The sequence below is a fragment of the Dipodomys spectabilis genome, unplaced genomic scaffold (genome assembly GCF_019054845.1).
Source record: "Dipodomys spectabilis isolate Male_0828 unplaced genomic scaffold, ASM1905484v1 ptg000140l, whole genome shotgun sequence".
Classification (NCBI taxonomy): domain Eukaryota; kingdom Metazoa; phylum Chordata; class Mammalia; order Rodentia; family Heteromyidae; genus Dipodomys; species Dipodomys spectabilis.
In genome coordinates this window covers 3,076,572-3,103,686 of record NW_024870817.1, presented here as the reverse complement: position 1 = coordinate 3,103,686, position 27,115 = coordinate 3,076,572, and the positions used below count along the sequence as shown (strand labels likewise).

General features: G+C 38.4%; 1 protein-coding gene across 6 annotated transcripts; it reads left to right on the top strand.

The window, feature by feature from the left end:
- Positions 1-26,164, top strand: Macir (macrophage immunometabolism regulator). Of its 6 annotated transcripts, XM_042690993.1 has the most exons (4): positions 1-161; positions 7,253-7,332; positions 7,399-7,405; positions 23,696-26,164. In XM_042690993.1, exon 4 carries the CDS (start codon positions 23,712-23,714, stop codon positions 24,330-24,332), a length of 621 nt encoding a protein of 206 aa, XP_042546927.1. In that variant the 5' UTR covers positions 1-161; positions 7,253-7,332; positions 7,399-7,405; positions 23,696-23,711; the 3' UTR covers positions 24,333-26,164. The 6 variants fall into 6 exon arrangements, with proteins under 6 accessions (XP_042546927.1, XP_042546929.1, XP_042546923.1 ...); XM_042690995.1 differs by lacking the exon at positions 7,253-7,332; XM_042690989.1 differs by lacking the exon at positions 7,399-7,405 and having other exon boundaries at positions 23,689-26,164.
- The last annotated feature ends 951 nt before the right edge of the window (positions 26,165-27,115 follow it).

Below are 27,115 nucleotides of genomic sequence, written 5' to 3'. Positions count from 1 at the left end.
GGTAGCTGGCGCCGAGCGCGGTGGGAGAGGAGAGGGTACCCGGCTGGCTCGGCTGGTGGCCTCTGCCTGCATCTCGGCGCCGCAGCCCTGCGCCTCTCCCGCCCTTGTGTCCGGGTCCGCGGCCTTGGGCACGGAGGAGGCGGCGGAGCACTGGGCTACGGGTAGGTTGCGCGGGGACGGCAGTTCCGTCTCCAGCCTTTTGTGCCGCAGGAAAGGTGGCGGTGATGGTGTGTGGGGGCTGGGGGTGGCCCCCGTCCCCGATCCCCGGTGACTGTCCCCGTCACGGCGCCGCCCCTTCCTCCCGCCTCGTGTCCGAGCCGGGCGCGTGGTGTCGGTGCCGTGTTGGGGAGCTCCGGCTGCGCTGGCCTCTCTCGGGGATGGGTGGCGGGGCAGCCTCGGTGTCCCCTGGCCTCCGTGGGCCGGTCCCCGGAGGGACGCGGACGGGGAGCTAGGGACTGTTGGGTTGGGTGGGGCCCGCGCGGGGTGCGGGGAGCCCGCAGTTTCCTGGCACAGGGGTGGGGCCCGCAGACGCCGTGAGTGTGCAGCGCGTGTGAGCGTGCGGGGGCGTGCGCCCCGTGTGCGCGCGCCGGGCGCTCGCCGGGGAGGTGCGGGGACTCCGCGACCCCGGAGCGCCTCTCCCGCGGTGCCGCGGTGCGGAAGTCGGGGCACGTTGGCGCGCGCGCCAGCTCCGTGGGCCCCGCCGTGCCCGCACCGCGGGACAGCAGGCCCGGGAGCTCCATGGAGAAGTCGCTCTTTCTGGGCCTGCTGCGACTCTGAACGCGCGCCTGGCAGTGCGCAGGGCTCGACTGCCCGGGCCAGATAGCGCCTCGGGGCTAGCCTCGGAGGCTTTATCTCTCGGACCCTCCTCGCCTTGGCAGCCACCCTGGGGTGAGGCTGTCCTCGCCGGGCGATCACCGCCGGGGGCAGGCGGGCGGGCGGGCGGACCGGAGGGTGGTGGCCGTGCGCTCGGGGATGCGGGCCCGGGGCTGGCCAGAAGCGAAAGCGGCGGATGTCGCTGGGCATCCGCCGCCCTCGCCCCACCTGTCGCGGGTGGACTTTCGGGCGGGTGGACTTTGGCGAGAGTGGGAAGCGTTGGAAAAAGGGGTTCGTGGCAGGCGGCGATCCGATCTTTTGAGTAGCGGGCCCCATTGTGAAGCTGCCAAACTCTCTCTAGTGGTGGAATCCGCACATCTCCTGCCAGAAAGGAGATGATCAGACTAAGGTGGTCCGTCCTTTTCCCCTTGCAAGTGTTCCATATTCTCAAGGATCACTGTTTCTTCTCCTAGAAGGAAGGGCTAATGATTTGTGCTGAGATGAGGTAGGTGTGTATATGTGTCTGTGTGTGTGTGCGCGCGCGCGTGCGCGCGTGTGCACTCGTGGATGTGTGCCTGGCTGGACTGCATAGGTAAAACAAGAGCTGGAACTTTTTAATCCGAGGAGGAAGAATGGAGGCACTAGTCTTTTATAGTGTGCTTGCCACTCCTTGCCGAAAGGACAATTCTTGCCCAATTGTACAACTGTTACGATTTTACAAAACTTTGTTTTACATTTTTTTTTTTTTTGTCTAGAAAAGCAACCCTATTATTTAGGTTTAATAGTTGCTTTACTTTGTTCTATTTTCATGGAGCAGATAGACACTAGGGGATAAAAATGACTGCTTCCCAAAGTTGATTTTCCCAATTATTTTAAAATACAGTCTGGTTATTATTGTTGAGGCTCGAGGTACTTTTTGAATTCAAGGACAGGATTTATGCTTAACATTATTGCATGAGTGTTTGACAGATTCTTGATGAGAACTGGTGTACAAGGTGGTTTCCCCCATTATTTATATTTATTTAATTGTAAATGATACTGTTAATAAAACTATTCCAGGGTATGAGATTCATTTATTGACTTAACTCAATGAATTCACATCTTTTCATATTCTTTTGAGGAGCTAATTTTAAAATATTTAGATATATTTAAAAGTGTATTTTAAAAATTGGCTTGGTGGGTGGCTGAAGCTGCTTAGGAAGTGAATAGCAGGGGTCATAGCTGGAGGCCAACCAGGCAAAAATAATATTGTTGGGGACTCCATCTTGCCCAATGGTTGGACTAGGGTTTGGGTTTGTCAGCGCAGGGAGTTGGAGAAGCACAAATAGGAAGAGAACAGTCTTGGCTTGCTTTTGTGTAAAGTGAGGCATTCTTCAGAAAAAAAAAATAAACAATACAAAAACTTTTTGAGGCACATGGCTCAAGTGGTAGAGCACCTGTCTGGCAAACCTGCAGTCTTGAGTTCAGATCCCCGTATTGCTAGAATAGCAGCAGCAGCAACAGCATGCTGGAAATAGTAAAAGGTATAAACACAATTTTAAAAAATTCTTTGCTGATCTGTAGTCCAGGGTGGTGATTGGTCTCCTCCAGAGATTAGGTGGATTTTTGTCCCCAATTTATCAAACTGGTACCAAGTTTTAAGTTTACCCATAGAAAGTTAGTCACAGCCTGCACACCTGCACTTTGGTAAAAATCTCACATAGACTTTCAATTCCAGTTAGTGTCAGTAATATTTCAGCAAGACAGTATTTTCTCCCAAAGTAGAAGGATGACTTCACATGATAAGAAATATTTGTAACCTAGGTTTAAATTGTATTAGCAGAAGTAAAAAGAAAATCAATGTTAAGAGTTTTTAAAGGGGTTGCTATTAAAAGAGCTGAACCTAGAAAGAACATCACGATTTTGTCTTTCTGAACCAATTTTACCATGCTGGTGAAGTTAATGGTTTGTAAGGGCAATGTTTTTTAAAAAGTCATATCCTATTTAGCATTTTTTTCAAAACTATTGACAATTTAATTTCACATATTTCAAAAAGTAAGGATATTTTGAAAGGTAACTCTGAAGTGATCATGTAGGAATAGCCAAGCATTTTCTCCATGTAGTGTGTTGTGCTTTGGGGAATAGATCACTTTATTTCTATGCAGTGTTTTATTACTTGGGAGAGGTCCATTTTGCTTTTACTTGTTTTTAGAATAGCATTTGACTAGTGATTACGAAACATTTTCACTACTCTGAAAGGACTTGTAAATGTTTTTTTTTTTTTCTATTTTTTCCAGGTGCTTTATTTTTGGTCATTATTGATTTCTTTTAAATTAGCTACTCTGAAAAATACTACAGGCTTTTTTAAAATCTGTTTTTCTTTTCTAAGTTTTGGGAGTAAGAATTAGAACATTACTCCCTTACTAAATTCATTTGCCTAAAAGGAACTTTGCTTTTCTTAGTACAATCGTAAATACTTAAATTGTATTTATTTACCAAGACTCAGAAAGGCTTTCATATTTACAAGATGTGATTTTTCAGTTATACTGTTTACTATTTTTTTCTTGTTATTTTGTTAGTGGATCTGTACTGATGCCTGAGATTTATGGATTTGTAGGGATGGATTTTGTATAGACCTGAACATTGTTTTCCCCTTTAGAGATTTTTCTATTTGGGGGAAAGGCACTCATTTTTTTCTGGGTTCCTGGTGTCTTGTGAGTTTACATGTATGAAATTGTGCATTTCCATGTCCATGTGTCTTCTCTTCCATATTGGGACTGAGCCTTCTTTAAACCTTTTTCCCAGTGCCTTTGCAGTACTGAGATGTTTAATAAGAGAGATTCAAGAATACCATTGTATGAATAAGTGAGGAACTGAGTGGCTATGTGGATATACACAAAAGTTTTCCTCAGATATCTTTGCAATGCCATTATTAAAAAAAATCCATGGCTTTCCCATTGTTATATATTACTTCTGAGTACAATGAGAATATAATTGCCATATTGGGGCAGTGTAAATCATTATTACATGATATTGCCTATGAACTGAGACATACTTTTGAAGCCCTTTCTTCTTTACCTGTGACAGTACACATCATGTTACCTGGGAGTTTCAAACACCTGGTAGTTAATGTTTGCGAACTTTTCTATTTGTACAGGTTCTTTTGCACTTAGTTGTTGGGTGTGTTTTGCTTAGTCACCTGTGGCTACTCTACCCTGTGAACAGGATAAGGAAGCTGTGGACAGCTCTTGGTCTTGTTTAAGTTTTCCTGTTCTCATTGTTTACAGGATACAGTCATTGGCTTTTGTTTGTTTCAGCTTCTTAGAGCTGGAAACATTGTAACGTATAGTGAGGACTCTATTTATTTCCGTTTGTGTTTCTATGTATACTCCGTCTTCTAAGAATTTCAAATGGGTCTGTCTTGTGGACCACTCAGGAAACAATGTTCATTGATATCCTTTCCAGGCTTCATGCCAGGAGAAGCCCACCATTAATTACAAATGTTAAAGATTTTTGAAGTATTCTGAAAGTGGAACATTTTATTTGAAAAGTATATTTTCTGGGGGAGTTTTAGATTACAAACTTCGAATTGCTATTTATGGGAGATGGAAACCAAAACCTTTATTACATTTCATAGTAGATTCCTTGAGAGATGATCACCATCCAGCCTGCTTCTGCAGGGATGGTAAGTACTCAGTCACATACAAACCACAAGCAACCTCAGAATTGAGTGAAGAGCAGTAATAAGAGGAAGCTCCTGCACCTTAGTTTTGCCCTTGCTAGCTTCCCTTGGACTTTGCTTAGATTCTATTTTGGACTTGGCATTGACCGAATGCATAATCAGTCACTGCACTTTGTTTACTATGAAATTACCACCATTTCCTGGACTTGTTCATCAGCTCCAATGCCGGAACTGGATAATTACTTTAAAGCTCCCCTGCTTTTAAATCTATGCTGAGTTTTTAAGTTGATTTCTTGATTTTGGTGTTGGAAAAAAGGTGTTTTAAAACGTAAATATTTCCCAATGTATTTAAAAGCTTGAAAAGAATATATTCCCAAATACTTGAGACAAACTATATGAAAATATTAAAATCAAATATAAAATCTTTGATTGAAAATATCTTTATTGAGGATTAAGACATCAAGATTTTTCTCATGTTCCCTCTTGATTCCCAGTCATATTTGTAAGAGTCTCAGTCAAATCTGTTGTGTATTATTGTGATTGATGTAGCCTTGAAAAATAAAATTAGATACCTATCTGTATTTGTTATCCAAATGAATAGACAAATGAATAGCCAGCAAGGACTGAGTGACATATTTTTTTCTGCTTTAAAATTTGTGATTAAAAATAAGTTTGGAAATGCCTACAAGAAAGAGTCTATTATTTAGAATGGTTTTGTAGCAGACATTCCCCCTAGGTACACTGAAATCTTGTATTTTTGAAGCTGGAAATTTAAAGCCAGTAATAAAACATGCCACCCCCCTCAATGTTTCACGAATGAGAAAATAAAGCTTTTAGATAAAGTGCATCCTCTTAAACATTTAAATAATATTCCATTTACAGAAATTGATTAACATACATTTTTTTTAAAGGAGACGATGATTAGGTACAAGGCTTACCACTGAATAGTGGCCACACGAATGTAAAGATGTCATTTGGAGTTCTCCCTCCTACCCAGATTCTCAGTTGGTCTTATTGGATTGAATTCTTTAAAGTTAGGCCAATAATATTTTCCTTATGGAGTAAAAATTAAATGATATCATTACATGCGGCTTGTTATGCAGAAGATTCCCCCAAATTAGATAGTTTTTAATCCCATTCCCCATTAAAATCTATTTACTTTAAGATACTAATATGAACTAACAGTAATACTGGGGGAATTCTTTAGGGAAATTATGTGAAATAAACAAGTTATTAGAAAACAATTTTTGTTACATTAGTTTATATTAAAATCAGAAGCTTCATTAGTGATGTGGAAACAACTTTTAATTATCTAGATTTCTTGGGTTATTCAGTTTTAACAGTAGTTAATGATAAAATATATGAAATGGAGCCTGTCTGTTATCCATGTGCCAAAACTTGCCAAAAGCTGAAGAACAGGATAACCTCTTGGAATGACAATTTTTGTGCATTAGCTCCTCTAGTTGCTCAAGCTGAGGAAGCAAATAACCTTTCTTTCAGCAAATTACCCAGTTTGGGGAGGTTCAAAATCCTCTGTGCTGGTTAGAAGTATAAAGTAACAGAGCCCTGTCTTTCCCCTCACTACTTGTCTTCAGTTTGGGGCATAATGTACAGGATGCCTGCTTCAGGCTCTGCCCCTCTGTAAGTAGGATATGCCCATTTTGCTTGTCTACTCATTCTCCTTCTGTTGAACACAACAACAGGATCCTCAACAACTCAGGAAACTTTTACCCATAGAAAAAGGCTTTGGGGAGTTTTCTTGGTCTCAACAAATTAACCCAATTAACTGAGGAGGTAGGAGATAAAGATAGATTCTCTTACACATTAATTCCCCCTGGCACAGAGGAGATGCTAGAAATCATAAGCAAGGTGACATCCAGAAAGAAGTAAAAAGAATGTTCTGGTTTTTTTCAAAAACATTTTCCAATAGCCCTCTAATCATTTTGTCCCACAGCAGTCTTACGAGGGGTTTTTTTTTTTCCCATTGCTATTTTATGGCTCAAAGAGTAGACACCAGGAATCAATTGTATAATAATACTATCACACTTCTGTGAAATGCATTGCTTGCAGGACAGAATCACTTACCTTATGGCATTGGATCCACTAACAACTGTATTAGGGATAGATTGGTATGGCTGACCTCATTTTAAAGATTATTCTTGCTTGGTCTTGGTGGCTCATGCCTGTAATCCTAGCTACTCAAGAGGCTGAGATCTGAAGATTGTGGTTCGAAGCTAGCCTAGGCAGGAAAGTCCGTGACACTTTTATCTCCAATTAACCACCAGAAAACTGGCTGTGGAGCTGTGACTCATGTGGTAGAGTGCTAGCCTTGCACAGAAGAGCTCAGGGAGAGTGTCAGGCCATGAGTTCAGGCCCCATGATGGACAAAATAAATACATAAAAATAAAAATAAATTACTGTTAATGCCAGGTCAGGAGGCAGAGTTCTCAAGCCAGCCCAGAAAGAAGACCGTTTGTCTTAACTCATGTTCTCGCCTGTGTATCAATGAGACAGGGATGGTAAAGTCAACACTTAAGCATCTAATTTTTCTTGTCTCCATGGTTAGCCTAATTAAATCCAAGAGAATGAACAAGGTGCTGGAGGACTCATTTAGCTGAAAAAACTCAAAATTATTTTCTGTTGAAATAATCAATTATTGTGTACTTTATAATCTGTACCTTCCAGTTTCATTCTGTTTTGCAGATGGAATTGCTATAATGGCTTTATAATTTTTGCTACTTGGTAAATTACAGGTTTATTTTTGTATTTCATGTTTAGTATCAGAAAAAATTATTATGCCTGTGCTCCCTTGGGACTCTTTGGAAATTGTACAGTGACATCTTCTGGGATTTTGTCTGGTAAGTTATAGTTTACATTTTCTGGTTGTTAATTGGGACATGAACATAATATCACACTATTTTAAGGATTGTATAAGTAGGTTAATGTGAATTGTATTATTGTAAATATGTATGGTTCAATTACAAAATTTTTAATGGGTAGAGCTGAAATGATAATCAGGGAATGCTAAAATTATTTCAAATGTTGGCACTTTGTATTTATTTTCCGTTTCTGAAATTCCTGTAATATAAAGGCAGTCTCTTGGAAGAATTAAAAAAATGTGGTAATTGGGAAAGTAATAGTATAAGTTTTATATTATGCACAAGAGTAGCTAATTTTCAAAATTAGTTGTATATCAGTTGACTGCAAGAGTGGCCCTCCTTTACCACATTGTGACCTTTAGCATTTAAGAGTGTTCACTGTTCTCCTTTAGCTGTCTTTCTTTTCAGTGTCATCCATGTATCTGTGCAGGCATAGTTGTTTGTGTCACTCCAAGTCTTTCAACAGGAAGATTAATCATTATCAGCATTTGTTATTTAGAGAGGTCAAATAAGCCATGGAAAATTCAGTTTCTAAATAAGTGATTTCTTAATTAGTAGTCAGCAACAGAATAATTCAAAGACATGCTAAGTAGTGTTGTTCAGTAGATGAAGCTATTCTGTGAAAATGCATTAAAAAAAAAAGATCAGTCCTGGACCTGAGTTCTGTCCCTTAGCTTCTTTTGCTCAAGGATAGTACTCTACCATTTGAGCCACAGTGCCACTTCTGGATTTTTCTGAGTGGTTTATTGGCGATAACCAATGCAACAGCGCTATACACAAGACAGTATTTTGGAAACAATCTGTACAGCTTTGGGGGAGTGGGTGGGGAGGAGTGAAAGGAGAAAATTGAGGGAGGGCTAACAAAGTTGACAAGAAATGTACTCATTACCTTACTTATGTAACTGAAACCCCTCTGTACATCAACTTGACAAAAAAAAAAATGTGTCAAAAATATTCTCACAGATTTTCCTGCCCATACTGGCTTCAAAACACCATCCTCAGATCGCAGCTTCCTGAGCAACTAAGATTACAGAAATGAGCCACTGAAAATGCATTTCAAAATACTAAAAAAGAAAAACATTTGTAAATTTTCCAGTGGTGAGGAAAAGCAGAAGAAATCTGAAAATGCTAAGTACAAAAACAATTAGAGAAGATTGTTAAGAATAATGTGACTGGGTCACTAGCTCAGCCAACACAAATAAAGGGGTTAGAAAGTACAGGAATATGGTGTGTGTGTGTGTGTGTGTGTGTGTTACCATCACTCTTCTGTATGCATATGCATACATGTTTGTCTATGGATACATTTATGTTTTTATGTGTGTATTTTAGTTACAGTGGCATTCTAGCATAGATACTAAAGGTAAAAATAGGGGCTGGGAAGGTGGCTCAGTGGTAGAGTGCTTGCCTTGCATTCATGAGGCCCTGGGCTCCATTCCACAGTACCCCATAAGCAGAAAAAGCCAGAAGTGGTGCTGTGGCTCAAGTAATAGAGTGCTGGCCTTGAGCTGAAGAGCTGAGGGACAGCCCCAGGCCCAGAGTTCAGGCCCATGACTGGCAAAAAAAAGGAAAAAAAGGTAAAAATAAATTGCCTTGAGTGTGATTATATTTGGGAGTTAATAAGTTACCAGTCATTGAAGATGGGACACAATTTGGATGACCCTTAAGATTCCTTCTGAAATGGGTGTCAGTGGTTCATGCTTCTAATCTTAGCTATTAAGGAGACTGAGATCTAGAGAATCAGAGGTTTGAAGCCAATCCAGAAGAAAAGTCAGACTGTCTAACCAGCAAAAAGCTGGCCTAGAGCATGGCTGAAGTAGTATAGTGCTAGCTGAGCTAGCATAAGCTGAGTTCAAACTCTCGTACCAGTTAAAAAACTTAGGAAAAAAGAGATTCCTTTTGACTCTGAGATTGCACAGTCCATAAATTTTAAACAGTTTGGAAAATCATATAAAACTTGGAAGAATGTGATAAAGACTTCTCTTGTTTCTTAAAGTAAGTCATAGCTTACATATGGTAAAAATATGCTCAGATAAGGTGTGCAATTGGATTCCTTCTGCAGATGTTTCCAGTTGTGTGATGGCCAAGACAGTCAGTGTATATAACTCTCAAATTCCCTGTGTCTCTTTGTAGTCTGTTCCCTTTCTGCACCCCAGCTCTTAGCAATGAGTGGTTTCTGACCCAAACTTTTGCATTTTTAAGAACATCACACAGATAGAATTATATTGTACATAGCATTTTCTACCTCCATATTTAATTTGGTGCACCCCTAGTTTGTACTTCTTCTTTGGGGAGTGGTATTCTACTGTACAGCTCTTTCCCCAAGATGGATGTTTAGATTGTTTCTAGTTTGGGGGTAATTATGAATGACCCTGTTAAAAACACTCATATTCAGGTGTTTGTGTGAAAATGTATTTTGACTTTCCTTGGGAAAAATACCCTGGTGTGGGGGTAGCTGGGCTTGAACTCAGGGCCTAGGCACTGTCCCTGAGCCTTTTTGTATGCTCAAGACTAGCCCTTGGGGGCTGGGAAGGTGGCTGAGTGGTAGAGCGTTTGCCTTGCATGCATGAGGCCCTGGGTTTGATTCCTCAGCACCACATAAGCAAAAAGAAAAAAGCCGAAAATGGTGCTGTGGCTCAAGTGGTAGAGCGCTAGCCTTGAGCTGAAGAGCTGAGGAACAGCGCCCAAGCCCAGAGTTCAGGCCCCATGACCAGAGGCCCCCCCCCCCCCAAAAAAAAAAAGACTAGCCCTCTACCACTTGAGCCACAGCACGACTTCCAGATTTTTTTCTGAGTAGTTTATTGAGATAAGAGTCTCACAGACTTTTCAGCCTGGATTAGTTTTGAATCATGATCTTCAGATTTCAGCTTCTTGAGTAGCTAGGATTACAGGTATGAGCCACCAACACCCAGCTTCATTTCTTCAATTTTATACGCAAGTTTCAAACTAATTTGCAAAGTAATTTAATAGAACCAAGTGCATATAGATGAGAAAGCTCAAATCTCATTCAGCACATTTTAATTTTATATACAGTTTTAATAACTTTAACAGGTATTTTCAGATCATAGTGGATTAGACACAGTATATTAGAAGGCTTTAGTGATGCTGTTAGTGATTATAAGCAGGTAAAAATTTTTTTAGTCACCAAAGTGACTAAAAACAGAAGGACTTCAAAGAAGGTATGTTCTGCCTGGTAAATTCTCAAACCTCTATATTGACTAGAGTCAACTGGTATTCCTTAAAAATTTCAAACCCCTCAGTTCCTCCTCAGTTCAATTAAGTCAGTCACAAATCTGGGGCCTGAAACACAGACACCAGTATTTTTTGAAACTTCGTGTATGATTTTCACTCTGAAGCCAAGTTAGGAACCACATGTTAGAATGACTGCATGATGGAAAGGGCACTGAGCATAGATCCAGGGGAACTGGGTTGTTAATGGACACTCAACAGCCTGCATGGCTCTGGGCAGGGCTCTGCCTTCATGGATGCAGTATCCTCTCCTCTGTCACCACCAAGAACAACGGAGGTTCCAGGTAGGTAAGCTCTAGGATGAGTCTGGCATTAAAACCAGGTGATTCTAGTCACTACAGTACTAATTATTAGCCATGCTTGTGAGACCCACATCTCTGTGTTCTATGTGGTTCATTTCAGCTGCTTAGTTCATAGAATTTTGTAACTTGTCTGTTTTGTACATTGGAGAGACTTATCTTCATTATGTTTTCACATAGGGTATTTCTAAGTACAGTAAAGCATATGAAACAGCATTATTATTGGGGGGGGTGTCAGTGTGAATTTTTTTAGATAAATGTAAGTTTTAAAAAACATTCCCAAAATGCAACACTTTTCAAAAAGAATTGTTTATTTAGTTATTGTGAACAAAATTAGGTATTTTCAGAAATGATTTAAGAAGCTAGGTTTCTTTTTTTCCTTTCTTTCTTCCTTCCTTTCCTTCTTTCTTTTTTTCTTTCTCTCTCTCTCTCTCTCTCTCTCTCTCTCTCTCTCTCTCTCTTTTTTGGGTCCAAGGCTAGCACTCTACCACTTGAGCCACAGCACCACTTCCGGCTTTTTTTTCTGCTTATGTGGTGCTGAGGAATCGAACCCAGGGCCTCATGCATGCAAGGCAAGTGCTCTACCACTGAGCCACCTTCCAAGGCCCTATTTTTTAAATTTTATTGTAGTACAGAGGGGTTACAGTTATATAAGGTACATTTCTTGATGAACATTGTTACTCCATTGTTGTTTTCCCATTATCCTTTCCCTGCCCCTACTCCTGAACATGATCCCCTCCCCAAAGATGTAAAGTTCATTTCTGACATAATGTTTTGTGAATATCATTGTTGCAGTGGGTCATCCTTTGTACTTCAATATTTATTTCCCTTCACTTCCCCAAATCAGATAAATGTTATACAAGATGAAGGGTACCAGAATTGAAGACAGAGATTGCCAGGGATAAACCAATGGAAAAAAAATGAAATAAGAAGAAAGAATTAGATACAGTACATTGGTGACATTAAGGTTGACAACTGAAAAAAAAAGCTGTTGTTTCCATGTCTTGGAGTTAATTTCAATTAGTATTTTTTTGTTTGTTTGTTTATCATGGGGCTTGAACTCTGGGCTTTGGTGCTGTCCCTGCGCTCTTCAGCTCAAGGTGAGCGCTCTACCGCCTGGGCCACAGCACCACTTCTGGTTTTCTAGTGGTTTATTAGAGATAAGAGTCTCATGGACTTTCCTGCCTGGGCTAGCTTTGAACCTCGATCCTCAGATCTCAGCTTCCTGAGCAGCTAGGATTACAGGTGTGAGCCACCGGAGCCTGGCTTAGCATCATTTTTGTATGGTCATATGTACATAGCTCTTGAGCTCTTATGATCCTCTGTCAGTACTATCCTAGGCATAATTCATTATTACAAATGAGAGAAACCATAGGGCCTATGTTTCTTTGGGTCTGGCTTACTTCACTTGTGATTTTTTCCAAGTCTTTCCATTTCCTTACAGAAGAGGCAATGCCATTCTCTCTGATAGAAGCATAAAACTCCATTGTGTATATATACCACATTTTCTTTTCTTCTTCTTTTTTTTGGTCTGGTCGTGAAGCCTGAACTCTGGGCCTGGGCGCTGTCCCTCCGCTTTTCAGCTTAAGGCTAGTGCTCTACCACTTGAGCCACGGTGCCACTTCCGGCTTTTTTCTTTTTGCTTATGTGGTGCTGAGGAATTGAACCCAGAGCCTCAATCATGCAAGGCAAGCCCTCTACCACTGAGTCACCTTCCCAGCCCCTATACCATATTTTCTTGATCCATTCATCTATTGAGGGGCATCTGAGTTGGTTCCATATCTTAACTATGGTAAATAATGCTGCTATGAACATAGTTGTACTGGTAGCTTTAGTATACCCTTGTTTGTGATCATTTGGGTAAATGTCCAGAAGTGGGATTGCTGGATCATAGGGAGTTCTATGTTTAGTCTTTTGAGGAACCTCCATACTGCCTTCCAAAGTGGTTGAACCAGCTTACATTCCCACCAACAGTGTAGTGGTGTTCCCTTTTGGACAAGTCCTGGCCAGCATCTGTTATTATTTGTTTTCTTGATAATGGCCATTCTAACTGGGGTGAGGTGGAATCTCAATGTGGTTCTGATTTACATTTCTTTTATGGCCAGTGGTTCTGAGCATTTCTTCATGTGTCATTGGCCATTCTCATTTCCTCTTCAGAGAAGTCTCTTTTTAATTCTTTAGCCCACTTATTAATTAGGTGATTGTTTCTTTGGGGATTTGTTATGGGGGGGGTAATTTTTTGAACTCTATGTATATTTTTGAAATGAAACCCTTGTCTGTTGTATAGCTAGTAAAGATCTTCTCCCAATCTCTGGGCTTTCTATTTATCTTGCTAGCTATATCCTTTCCCATGCAAAAGCTCTGCAGTTTAATGTGATCCCATTTATATAGCCTTTCTTTGATTTGTTGTGTTCTGAATCTTTATTTAGGAAGTTCCAACCTGTCCTGAGGAGCCCTATCATATCCCCTATCTCTTCCTGTAATATTTCCAGGGTCTCTGCTTTTACTTCGAGATCTTTGATCCATTTGGAGTTGATTCTGGTTCATGGTGGTATATAAGGATCCAACTTCAATTTTCTACACGTGTGTAGCCAATTCTGCCTGCACCATATGTCTTTCTCCCATCTGATAATTTTGGCTCTCTTATTGAAGATTAGGTAGTCATAGGTCTGTGGGATCAGGTCTGAGACTTCAATTCTATTTCATTAGTCTTCATGCCTTTTCTTGTGCCAGTATCAAGCTGTTTTCATAACTAAGGCTTTATAATAGAGTTTGAAGTTTGGTATTGATATTCCACCAACACTGTTAGAAGCTAAGGTTTCTAAGTGGTATTTTCACAGTACTACTTCATGCCAAATTTTTCACAAGCTTGGCCCCTGGGAAACTGTCCAAGTTGTCTCGATTCTATATGGGTTGACTACTGGTCCCCAGTGCAGCAAGTCTCCTGTGTGCCGTGGTAGGGCATGTTTGCTTTAAGCTAACTCAGAATAGTTATAGTGGGGTATTGTATCCTATGCACAATATTTTTAAAAATGTGTACTGGGTATATTTTTTGTATGTGTAAATGTTATTTCCCCATTTTTGAAGGTGTTTAGTTTGTAAAATTCTTTATAGAAAGTAAATTCTTATAGAAAGTAAGTATTGTAAGTGAAAATATCATAGATTGAAGGTTAAAGAATGGAAATCATGCCCTTTTCATTTTTCTTTGAGAAAATCAAACATAGTATCTTTTTTGTCACATTATCTTCTGATCTTAAATAATTTCTGTTTACCTTTAGTAAAAAAATTATTATTATTATTTTATTATTATTATTCTACTGGTCCTGGCACTTGAACTCAGGGCCTAATCTCTGTCGCTGAGCCTGTCTGTTCTCAAGGCTAGTGCTCTACCACTTGAGCCACAGCATCACTTACTGCATTATTATTATTTTTTCTGGTCCTGGGCCTTGAACTTCTGTCTGGGCACTATCCCTGAACTCCTTTTGCTCAAGGCAAGCGCTCTACCCCTTTAGCCACAGCACCAATTCTTGCTTTTTTTTCTGTAATTTAATTGAAGAGTGGGTTGGCTTAGAGACATGATCTTCAGATCTCAGCCTCCTGAGTAGCTAGGATTACAGGTGTGAGCTACCAGTGCCTGGTAAGAGGAAAACATTTTAAATAAAGCTTTATTATTAGTTGCTATTAAAATTTTAAAAGCACAGTCATTAGAATGATTATTGTGAACTATTTGGATCAAATGTCTGCATATATTACTTTTACAGGATTCAAAAACATTGAAGTCATTGGAGCCAGAAAAAGGATAGAAAATGTCTGGTAGGGAAAAGTGGCTATAAAATGTCTTCATTGGCTCTAAGGGCTGTTTGGAATTTCTTTATGAAGTGAAATAACTGAGCAAGTACAGTGGAGCTCCAGTCTCAAAGCCCAATACAGTCAGAGACAGACATCCGGCAGAGTGGCTATGGGGGATACCTGGAGGGACCTAAGTGCGGATTTAGCTCAGCTTCTGTGAACTTTCATTTGTCTTACTTTCCATGAGAATTACATTATACCTAGATCATACTAGTTCCTTCCTATTATACAAATACTTCTGTTAATCACATTTGGTTTATGATGCAGGAGAATAAAGATGTGTTAAGAGAAACCAGAAAAAAAATCGTCAGTGTCTTAAGTTGGGAGTATGAGTCTTAGCAACCCAATTCCATGCCTTTTGATAGCTCAGCTACATTGTAGGGAGTTGGAAATTTTTAAGTAGGTGAGCAACTGATACATAAATATGCATAATAGACAAGCTAAAGAACCAATTAAGTCTTGGAGTTTCTTAGATTAATTCCAGATAATAGGATACAATATTTCTCAAAGAGAATTCCACATACAGTTGTGAAACTAACCAGCTATTTTCAGAGCTGTTTTTATTTTTAATTTATTTTTAAGTTTAATTTTATTGGGAGGGGTACCTCCCTCGTTTTTCTCCCACCTACCCCTTCAGGTCTCCCCCCACCAAGTTTTACAGTTCATTTCTAACATATTGTCTTGTGAGTATAGATGTGACATTGGTGCAATGTTTGTCCTTTGTTTCACCATTTTGTTGTTCCTCTTCCCTTCCCTAATTCAGATATACATAAATACAATACCCAGCGTACCAAAATCAATACAGTGACAATGGGATAAACCATAGGGGGAAAAACACACAAAAGAATATCATATAGTACATTAAAAACAACAACAAAGAAAAACCTCTTGGAGTTCACTTTGCTTAGCATCATCTTATATGGTCATATGCACATAGCTATAGAGTTATTCTGCTCATATACTAGGATTATCCTAGACATATACTAATTATTACAAATGAGAGAAACCATGGAGCCTGTGTTTCTTTGGGTCTGGCTTCCTTCACTTAATATGATTTTTTTCCAAGTCTTTTCATTTCTTTATGAATGGAGTGAGGTCATTCTTTCTGATGAAAGCATAGAATTCCATTGTGTATATATACCACAATTTCTTGATCCATTCTTCTATTGAGGGGCATCTCGCTTGCTTCTGTATCTTAGCTATGGTAAATAATGTTGCAATTAACATAGTTGTGCTGGTAGCTTTAGTATGGCCTTGTTTGTGGTCATTTGGGTAAGTGCCCAGAAGTGGAATCGCTGGGTTGTAAGGTAGCTCTATGGTTAGTCTTTTGAGGTGAGTCTATTCAAGAGTTGTGTAGACTCTGTCCATGGCACACCTTTTGAAGTATGGAGTTTCTTCTCTATACTTGTGTGTTGTGTGCATTTTATAACTTGGGACCTCTGCTTTTTCTCTCATCAAAATTCCCAGTCATGTGGCACTCAGTGTTTCAGAAATGTACACAGTATACTTTTTGTTTTTGTTTTTGCTTTTTAGAATTGGTATCATTTTGTCTGGGGTCACCTGTATGGATTCTCATGTACTAAGGAAAAAAACTCCACAATAACACTAATGAGCATGTCCAGGGATTTTATGTCTCAAGATAATTCGGGGTCATGGGTACTGGTTGGATTTATGCGAGAATTTCATATTGATGACCTTTATGTGTCATTTTAAGAATTATATTTGTATCAAATATTTGATTTAGAAGTTTTAATTTTTATCATTTTATTAGCATATATTTACTGTGTACTGTGGTCTCATTGCCACTTGTCCTTTGTGCATAATGTAACTTGATTAGACTCACCCCTGTCATCATTCTCCTTTATCCCCCTTCATTTCTGCTTAAAAGTTTCAACAGGTTTCATTGTTCTATTTTCATACATGCATATAAAGTACTTGAATTAATTCCATCCATTCACCTTCCTCCTTTTTAGTATCCATTCCTGAATAGAAGTTTTACATTCCCTTCATTCATTTTTAAAGTATATATTGTTTGAAGGTTTTTGCCATGGTATTTCACACATGCATATATTGTACTTTAATCAGATTAACTCTTTGTATTATACTCTCTCCCCATTCCTCCACCCCATTCATTCAGCCTTTTTCAGTGAGTTTCATTATGCTTTCTTAATTCACAGATGCGATGTGTTTTGATTTTATTGACTCTTTACTTGTAGTTGAACATTTTGTGTGTGTGCCATTACTAGGGCTTTAACTGAGGGCCTAGGTGCTTGTTCTTGAGCTTCTTTGCTCAAGGTATAGCGATTGACCCACAGCTCCATTCGTGGCCTTGTGGTGGTTAATTGGAGATGAGTCTCTTAGGCTTTGCTGCGACTTGTTTTGAACTGCTGTCCTCAGATCTCAGCCTTTTGAGTAGCTAGGATGACAGGTGTGAACCAGTGCCTGACTACACAGTGCTTTTAAAATTGAGTTTCTTCCTGACAAGAGTAGAGAAACAAAATGTATTTTGTTCTCTCCACTGTCCTTATAATCCTTTCAATCAGTCCCACTATTATAAACACGTTCTCCCTTTCTCTCTCTATGTGTGTGTTGTATGTTGTGATCATGTATGTATTTGTATATGTTTATTTTTTTAAGTCCAGCTTCCACATATGAGAAAAAAACAAGTGCACTTTGTCCTTCTGAACCTGGTTTACTCTGTTTAACATGTTGCTCTCTAGTCTATCCATTTACCTGAAAATGACATATTTCCATTATTTTTTATGGTTGAGTATTACTTCTTTTTGTTTACTTAGCACATTTTCTGAATTCTTTTATCAGTTGTAAGGCATCTGGGATATTTCCATAATTTGGTTATTTTCAATAAACATGGGTTTGTAAGTGTCTTTATTATATCTTGGCTTAACTTCCTTTGGATAAATGCCCAAGAGTGGTATGGCTGGATTCTCTGGTGGTGCTTCCCATAGTGGGTGTACATAGTTTACATTTCCCGCAACATGTATGAAGCTTCTTTTCCTCAACAACCTCCCAATTATCTGTTGTTTGTGCTCTCTGTGATGGTCATCCATACTAGCGTGAGAAGAAAATCTCAATGTTGTTTTGATTTGCATTTCTTTTGATTTGCAACCTTTATTGGTTGGATATCTGTAAAATTCATTTGTCTACTTATTAGTTTAAAGTTTAATTTTTGGAGTTCCCTGTATATCTAGATTATTGTCAGGTGTATAGCTGCTGAGATTTCTCCCATTCTGTAGGCTGCCTCTTCAGGCTACTGATTCTTTCTTTAGCTGTGTAGAAGCTTTTTAGTTTGAAACCTTACTCTTATTTGCTGAGCTACTGGAGTTCAATTAAGAAGTCACTGTCTATGCCTTGGTGCTCTGTCATTTTCCTTATTCTTATCAGAGTAGTTTCCAGAAACAAACTCAGTTTTAAAAGCACTGCTCAACTACAAGTTGTGTTTTCTAGTTTTATTTTCTGTTGTGGACTTTAATCTATAGAATTGTTGCCACTTCTGTTACTATAAGACTTTTTTTTCTTATTTTCTCCTTTCTCGCAATATCTTTCTTTTCAGATACATACGGAAGGTATCAGCAGCAGCAAAAAGGGCAGGTTGGGTCTTTGATCTTTAGCAGTCCTGAGAGTAGAACGTAGTACTGGAGTGATTTCATGGTGCTAAGAGTAATGCCTGGGCTTGGGTGGGTGGCTCAGTGGTAGAGTGCTTGCCTTGCATGCATGAGGCCCTGGGTTCCATTCCTCAGCACCATATAAGCAGAAAAAGCCGGAAGTGGAGCCATGGCTCAAGTCGTATTGTGCTAGCCTTGAGCTGAAGAGCTGAGGGACAGTGCCCAGGCCCAGAGTTCAGCCCCCAGTGACCAACAAACAAAAAAAGAAGTAATGCCTGTTGTGTATCTCTATGGTGATATTTCTAAGTGTGCTTTGCAATCCTCCATCTTGGCAGCTTGCCTTTTAGATGCAGGTTTATTTTGCAATACAAAAACTGCTGAGTCATGAATACATTTGCTAAAAATAACCATCTCATAAGCAGTTCTTTCATGTTAAACCCAGAGGAATGTGCTACAAAGCATAAGCTATCTCTAGTTGTAGTTTTGGTGACTAATTTCCCTATGAATGCTTTGTAGTAAGAAATATGGTGGCTGAATGTAGTTTAGTGATACAACATATATTTAGCATGTGTAAGGCCCTGGGACAAATCCCCAACATTCACACACTAAGAAGTTTTGCTGTAGTGCAGGGGTGGGGTGGGGTGTAGTTGTGGGGTGGGGTGTAGTTGTGGAGATGGGAGGGAAGAGATGGGGAAAAACAAGGAGGAGGCAACAATGCTTGATAAGAAATGTACTCATTACCTTGCTCATGTAACTGTAACCCCTCTCTGTACAGTATTTTCACAATAAAAAACAAAAAAAAAGAAGTTTTGCTGTAGAAGATATTGGACACCTCTATAAATATTTGATGGTACAGTGGAGTACACCTATAATTCCAGCTTCAGGGAGCCAAGGGCATGCTGACTTGCAGACTGTTTAATCTTAATATTATTTTCTTTAAGTAGATTTCTGGAATTAGAAAGCACTTAGCCTTTTTCAGAAGGGACATAACTAAGCAGATTGATTGTATTTGTAAACATGACCTGAGAAACTTGCTCACAATTTTGCCTCAATATTTAAATCCAGTCAAGAAAATTTCAGGAATTTAGTAATGTAAATTTTATTACTTTTTAAAATTCTATTGTTAAAATGTTGTACAGAGGCGTTACAAGTACATGAGTAAGGCAGTGACTACATGACTTGTCCATCATTGTTACTCCTTCCTTTCCTTGTTGTTGTCCCACTATTCCCTCCCTCCCCCACCTCCCACACTCCTATCTCCCCTCCCCCCTCGCTGCCTGAAGTTGTAAAGTTCATTTCCAATATATTGTCCTGTGGGTATCTTTGTTACAATGGGTCATCCTGTGTCCTTGTTTCATGTTTTGTTATTCCCCTTCCCTCCCCAGATTAGACAAATGTATATACAAGATGCAGGGTACCAAAATCGAGTACAGTGACAACAGGGGATATGCCATCTGGGAAAGAACATACAAAGGAAACAACAACAACAACAGCAAATAAGATCACATGGTACATTTAAAACAATAACAATAAAGACAGATCTCTTGTGTCCATATCTTTGGATTCATTTCACTTAGCACTATCTATCTATCTATCGATCTATCTATCTATCTATAGTAAAAAATGTAGTACAGAAGGGTTACAGTTACATGAGTAAGGTTACGAGTACATTTCGTAGTGAGCATTGTTACCTCTTCCTTTGTTTTCCCCCTACCATCACTTCCCTCCCCACTTCCCCAACTCCAACATTTTAGTTCGTTTTCAACATAGTGTCCTGTACATCTTCATATGACCACATGAGATAATGTTAAGCAAAATGTACCCCAAGATAGGGACACAAGTGGCTTATTCTTTCTTGCTAGTGTTTTTAATGAACTTAGAATGCACTATGTGATTCTTTTTTTTTTTTTTTTGTACTTACCCCACAGTATAACCCCTGTTTTCATGATTTGATGCCGGTGTCCTGCATCTTGTATATATATTTTTGTAATTTAGGGAGGGGAAGGAATATTGGGAACACTTAACTGGGGATGCAGGCTGACTTAGCATTGTCTTATATGGTCATTTGTACATGGTTTTTGAGCTTTTCAGCTCATCTGAAAAGATCATTCTACATGCATACTAATTATTGCAAATAAGGGAAACCATGGAAGCTATGTTTCTTTGGGCCTGGCTTACTTCACTTAGTATGATTTTTTTTAAGTCTTTCCATTTCCTAACAAATGGGGCGATGTCGTTCTTTTTGATGGAAGCATAGAATTCCATTGTATATATGTACCACATTTTCTTGTTTCACTCATCTACTGAGGGACATCTGGCTGGGTTGGTTCCATATCTTAGCTATGGTAAGTAATGCTGCAAATAATTGTTTTATATTGAAGAACTGGAATTATACTGAGTGCTTAGTCTAACTATATTGTACCTGTTAACATTATAAATCACATATTTGCCACTCAGTAATCTCTTCTCTGAAACCCAGACTCCATGGGCTACATGCTACATGTATTCTTTAGAAGAGTAACATGTATTAGCAGGAAGCCTTTAAAAATGTAATTTTGTGAGATTCTTGGTTCTACCAGTCATGGTCTTGCTTGAATAACAAGACCTAATAAGCATTTTTTTCTGTAGAACAATGAATGCACAGAGAATGAATCCACTCAGAAGAGCTGTTTTGAAAATGAACTATTTAGAGCAGGGTACTGATGTTAGCTTAAAAGAAAGACAAACATTTTCAGCTCTTAGAATTGCTCATCAGGAGTTCAGCAAATAGCATCTGTACATGTAATATTTAAAACAAGCCTTTGATGTCCAGGGAAAAGAGCCATTCAGAAATTTTACTGAGAGATACTAGAAATGCTTAGAAACTTTTTGTTTAAATGGTATTTTCTACAGTATCTTATCTGCGTCAGTAAACTATAGAATACTTCTTACTACAACCTTATCTGTTTTGTTTGTTTTTGTTTTGTTTTCTACTTCTAACCTCCCAGGTAGATGTCAGAATTTCTATTTGGATAGTTTTGCCATGTCAGGTGATACTTTTTATGGCATTTTTGGCTGCTAGAACCTTATTGATAGTAATTGTTAATCTAATAATAGAGTGTATTTAATCTTGAACCTTCCTACATTTCACTTTCTTAATTTTTCTAATTTCCCACGTACTTAAATCGCTAACTGGCAGATCATTTCTGCCTCTTCCTCTAAGCTATTACGTCCTCTTCCCCTTTGTCCTCATCTCAAAGGGATTCTATGAATTTCATAAGTATTCAAATGTTTTTTTCTTTCATGTGATTGTTTCTAACATATCTATAAGATGATTTCTTTGTTGCTTTGTATGTCCCCCACGGTATAACCCTGCTCTCACTGTATTTGATGTTGGTATAATTTGTGGAGGGGAAGGGCAAAAACAAATAGTTTAAATAGGGATACAGATGGACCCATTGCAACAATGAGATGTACAAGTCGTTATGTCAAAAACTAACTTTACAACTTTGTCAGGAAGGGGAAACAAGGAGGAGGCAACAATGCTTGATAAGAAATGTACTATTATCTTGCCCATGTAATTGTAACCCCTCTGTATGGTATTTTCACAATAAAAAAAAATTTTGTAATTTTTTTAAAAAAAGATTTTCCAGAGGTTTGTTTTAGTCTGTCATGATAGTTTAATGTAGGATCAAACATTTTTGTCTGTCTTTTTTTTTTTTTTTTGGTCGGTCTTGAACTCTGGGCCATTTCATCCATGAAAGTATATTAGCTGAGATGTCTACTGTACATAGCCAAAAAAATTGCTAGTATTCTGATCCTGTCAGTAGAGAAATTTCACTATAGGATAAGTAGTTTTCTTTATGTTAATAAGATAAAGCCAGCTACTTTAATGTCAGAAGGATTGAAAGATTACGAAATTTTGGTTCAGTGAAAATTAAAAATAGTTTAAGGTTTGGAATAGAGCGATCTCTGTTTGCTTTCTTTTAAGAACCATGATTGGTTTTCACTTGTTGTAGATGAAATGTTGTAGGATGGTGCTGCCTCCTGATTCATAGTCAGCAAGTGGTGTAATTAGAGTATAAAAAGGAAGCAGTCACTTTGGTTTTGCTGTTTGACTTGTTTTTGATTTTTTTTGGTTTTGGTTTTCTAGTTGCTTAGATTTTTAAATAGGTATCAACATTTGAGGAAATTCTTCACTTTAGAAAAGTGATTCATTTTATAAAAGAACTCCTGAAATTTATGTGATGGAATACCCTTTTCGGTATTTTTTTTAAATCTTAAGCCCAATTATTTGACATTTTGATTAGTGATCTGCAAGGTATACTCAAAACTGTGCAAACTATTTCCAATTGACAACTAAGTAGGAACAGAGTTTCTCCAAAATGACTTTACCACTGTTTTCACTAATCTTGTTTTCCAAAATTTATTTTACTTGCAACTTTCTAGGAACCTTGCCATTATGTGTAGAACTTCTTGTCATTGACGTTTTTCAAAATGTCTTGTGACAGTTGCAATGAATAATATCAGAACTCATTGTGAGTCATCCTTCTATTAAACTATTTGAAATAATACTATCATAGGCATTGTAAAATATATAACTGTCAATGCCTGCTATGTTTTATGATTAAATAGTCATAAAATTACATTTACTATCTATATGTTAAATACCACAATATACATGATGGATTTGGTTTAGAATTAACTTTCAAAATATAAATTTTTTTTCTTTAACGTACTGGGACATCAAAAGAGGAACATTTGGAATGTTTAAGAGAACCATCTTCAAGGACTCATTCATAACCAAAAAATATTTTTAGGACTAATATGTATTCTTTGCAGAGATTGATCAGCTCGGACAATTGTATTACATGCCCTGAATGCAATTGTAATAAATCACAGTCCTGAAAAGCTGAAAATTTAATCTGAATTAAATGAGGGAAAATCTTAGTTTTCAGTCAGAAGTATTTTTGAAAAGTCCTGTGAAACTTGATAAGCTTGCTTTTATTTGCGTAATATTTAGAACTTTATTCGATTTGTTTAATATTGCTTAAAGGAATAAACGTAATATGGCTGAATGGTGTGTTGCCTTTAGTATTGTTTTCTGAACTTTTTCAAGGTACTGTCGTTTTTTATTTAACCTGCCATTGAGTTCTGGGAAGCAGAGAGATAGTGGTCATTTCATGCTTGCTTCAAATTGTGTTAGACATAGACACCAATCTATCCCTTACATGTCCTGTTACCTTTAGGCTAGTATTACTTCACGCTCCTTGACTTCTGAAAGGATCTAGCTTGGCTAAAGGTCAATTATTTTCTAACCTGAATCTGTTTACTTTTAGGAGCTTGCAGACTGGTGCCTAAAATGGAAGTAGATATAAATGGTGAATCCAGAAGTACTCTGACCACCCTGCCTTTGCCCGTGGCAGAGGGGAGTTCCCCGGGAAAAACAGAGGCAGAGAAACCCCGCTGCTCTAGCACACCCTGCTCACCCATGCGTCGGACTGTGTCAGGCTACCAGATCCTACACATGGACTCTAACTATTTGGTTGGCTTCACAACTGGTGAGGAACTCCTGAAGTTAGCCCAGAAATGCACAGGAGAAGAGAGCAAGGGTGAAGCCATGCCTTCCTTGCGCTCCAAACAGCTGGATGCAGGACTTGCACGTTCCTCGCGTTTGTATAAAACCAGAAGTAGATACTATCAGCCATATGAGATTCCAGCTGTGAATGGCAGGAGGCGAAGACGGATGCCCAGCTCAGGAGACAAGTGCACTAAGTCCTTACCTTATGAACCTTATAAGGCCCTCCATGGGCCACTGCCTCTTTGTCTTCTTAAAGGTAAGAGGGCTCACTCCAAATCTCTGGACTACCTCAATCTAGATAAAATGAACATCAAGGAGCCAGCTGACACAGAAGTGCTACAGTACCAACTTCAACACCTAACCCTCCGAGGGGACCGAGTGTTTGCTAGAAATAATACATGAATGACTTGCCCAGAGTTGAAACCACTTTAGGTTAGCCTGTGCTTGGCTAGAGAAAAATCTGCTGTACTCTGTACATGACTCTTCACATTATAGATGGTTATTTCAGCTAAGTGTTCCTGGAACATAAAAATTGTTTGGATCAATTCTGAATACAGGAATGAAATCACAAGTACTTAGGATGGGGGCAGGGGGTGGGGAATATCATTCTAGAGCACGCAACTGCAAAGGAAACAGAATGTTGACCATTAGTTTGTATAGCTATTTAGCTAGGAGAAAAAAGATTTGGTACAGTAATTTCATCTTTCTGATTCTGACACTCAAACTGAGAATGTTATCTGCTTGGTTGTTGCTGACTTGTATGATTCATTAGAAATTTATATCTCAAGTACTCAAGTACTTTGCGAATCTCTGTATTTTACTATAAAATGTATGTAATGATTTGTTCTTTTGAAATTTAGAACTTGAACATTGCTGAATTGGACCACTTTTTATTTTTAAATATTGAGTTTAAATATTTTATAACTGGTTTTGCACTGAAAAAAACCTAACATTTCAGATTAAGAGAGTAATCTTTCCTCACTTGCCTCAATAATATTATTGAGCAATGAATTTTTTATTTCCGCATGGAAAGTTATTGATCTCTATGGCTGTAAAATATTTCTTTATAGCGTTATTAAAGTGTGTCTTAATGAAATTAAATTTGGGATACAAAGTATTTATTTTACAATGGGTGTGGGGGGGAAGCTTTTCCAGAAAGTTTCCAATATGAAGTTTTCATAAGTTGAAAAAGTTTCCTTAGCGCTTATTTTCTAATTTAAAATTCATCCAGAACTTCAAAATGGAAAGGATTCTTCTAATTCTGGATTATAGGCATAATACTGTTTGCATCTGAATTTTCTGTAAGTGAGTGGAACTTAAATAGAGGATCTCATGATTTCTCCTATTGAATGTTTAACTAAGTATGAAGTACTACCATTCGCAAGGCATTGGATCACTCCAGTTTAGTTCCATGCATCACAGTACTCATCACAATTCCAGTTTCTAGGATTAGTGTAGGAGCCTAAAGGGCTTCTACAGTTTTAATAGGTTAATCCTGGATTACTTAACAATTTATGTCAATTGAACTGGTTTAAGTTGTTACTAAAGAAATAATGTCTGAGCTTTAGTAACAAACACAGCTCAACTATTCTGGAATATATTTTGGAAAAAATTGTGTGTAACTTACCTTTTGTAAACATTTTCTTTTTTTCTTTTTCTTAATCTTAAAGGTGCAATTTATTACTGATCTGGCATTCCTAGAAACATGCAACTGCATATTTTATATTTTCTTTTAGGGACTGTGAGTTTCTTAGGGGTTAGTAATCTTGCTTATAAAATAAGAACACCATTTAATTAATGAGTGGGTTGTTCCTGGTAACAATTGTGATTTTTCTTTAGCCAGAATGAATGGCAAACTTTATTTAGAGCAGTAAGTATTAGAAAACCCTAGGAACTCATAATGTTTATTATACTTTCACATAGGCAAGCTGTGAAAGAGTCCTGGGAAGTTTGGCCCTTGTCTTACTGAGTTGATCAGATTTCTTGGTGGGCTGGAAATTTTCAGCTGTTGTACATTTTAAAGTAAATTGCACCTTTGTAACATATTGTACTGATGAATGATCACTTAAGATGGAACTATATCTATACAGTCATTAGTTTGACAAGAAATAGAATCCTGTCAGATGCCAAAGAGTTGGGATTTTTACGTTTAATGATGAAACACCGTTATTTATTGATGATTTACCCTGTGGAACTGTATTATTTCTAACTATGAAATAAAAGGGTGATGTAAATGCACATTGTTATGTGGTGCTTTAAGTCAGATCCACCATCATTGGCTAATAATTCTTCCCAGGTACTTATTTTAAGCACCTATTTTTGTCAGAACAAAAACATGTGCTGGGAATGTGGCTTAGTGGTAGAGTGCTTACCTAGCATGCATAAAGCCCTGAGTTCGATTTCTCAGTACCACATAAACAGAAAATGCTGGAAGTGGTGCTGTGATTCAAGTGGTAGAGTGCTAGCCTTGAGCAAAAGAAGCTCAGGGACAGTGCCCAGGCCTTGAGTTCAAACCCCAGGACTGGCAAACAACAACAACAACAAAAATCCCTCAAAAACATATACAGAGCTGGAATGTAGCTCAGTGGCAAAATTTGCCTAGCACATACAACTGCCTAGGTTTGATCCCTAATACCCAAAGAGAAAAGAAGAGAAAAAACAACACTTAACCACCCCACTCCAAAAACAACCGCAACAACATGACATTTGATGCTCATTTAACTATTTAAGGTACAGGATATATTTGTGGCCTACATTTTATAATGTAGCTTTTTAGTTTAGTCTCATTTTTCTATTTAAAGACAGATGAAACAATTAGCAAAATGAACTAGTTAAAAATGTGAGATGGCATGTTTCTTATTTTCTGCTGAGTAAAGGTAGGTACTTAAAAAATTCCAAAAAAAAAAAAAGTTTCAGAACTCCTAAGTTAGTAGTTTTCAGAATGTGCCTGCAAAGTCATATCATAGAGTCTTGTACTTGGACTCCTCCACTGGGTATTGTTCTGTTGAAGAATAAGGGAGTAGGTGGAACTTTTTGCTGAAACAAACCCCTTGTAGCATATTTTGTATTTTTGAATTCTTTTAAAATATTCAGTTTAATATACTATACTAAACAGAAAATACATTTGACCAGAATATGTCTGATGAGGTATCTTACAGTTCTTACTTCACTACTACATAGTATAG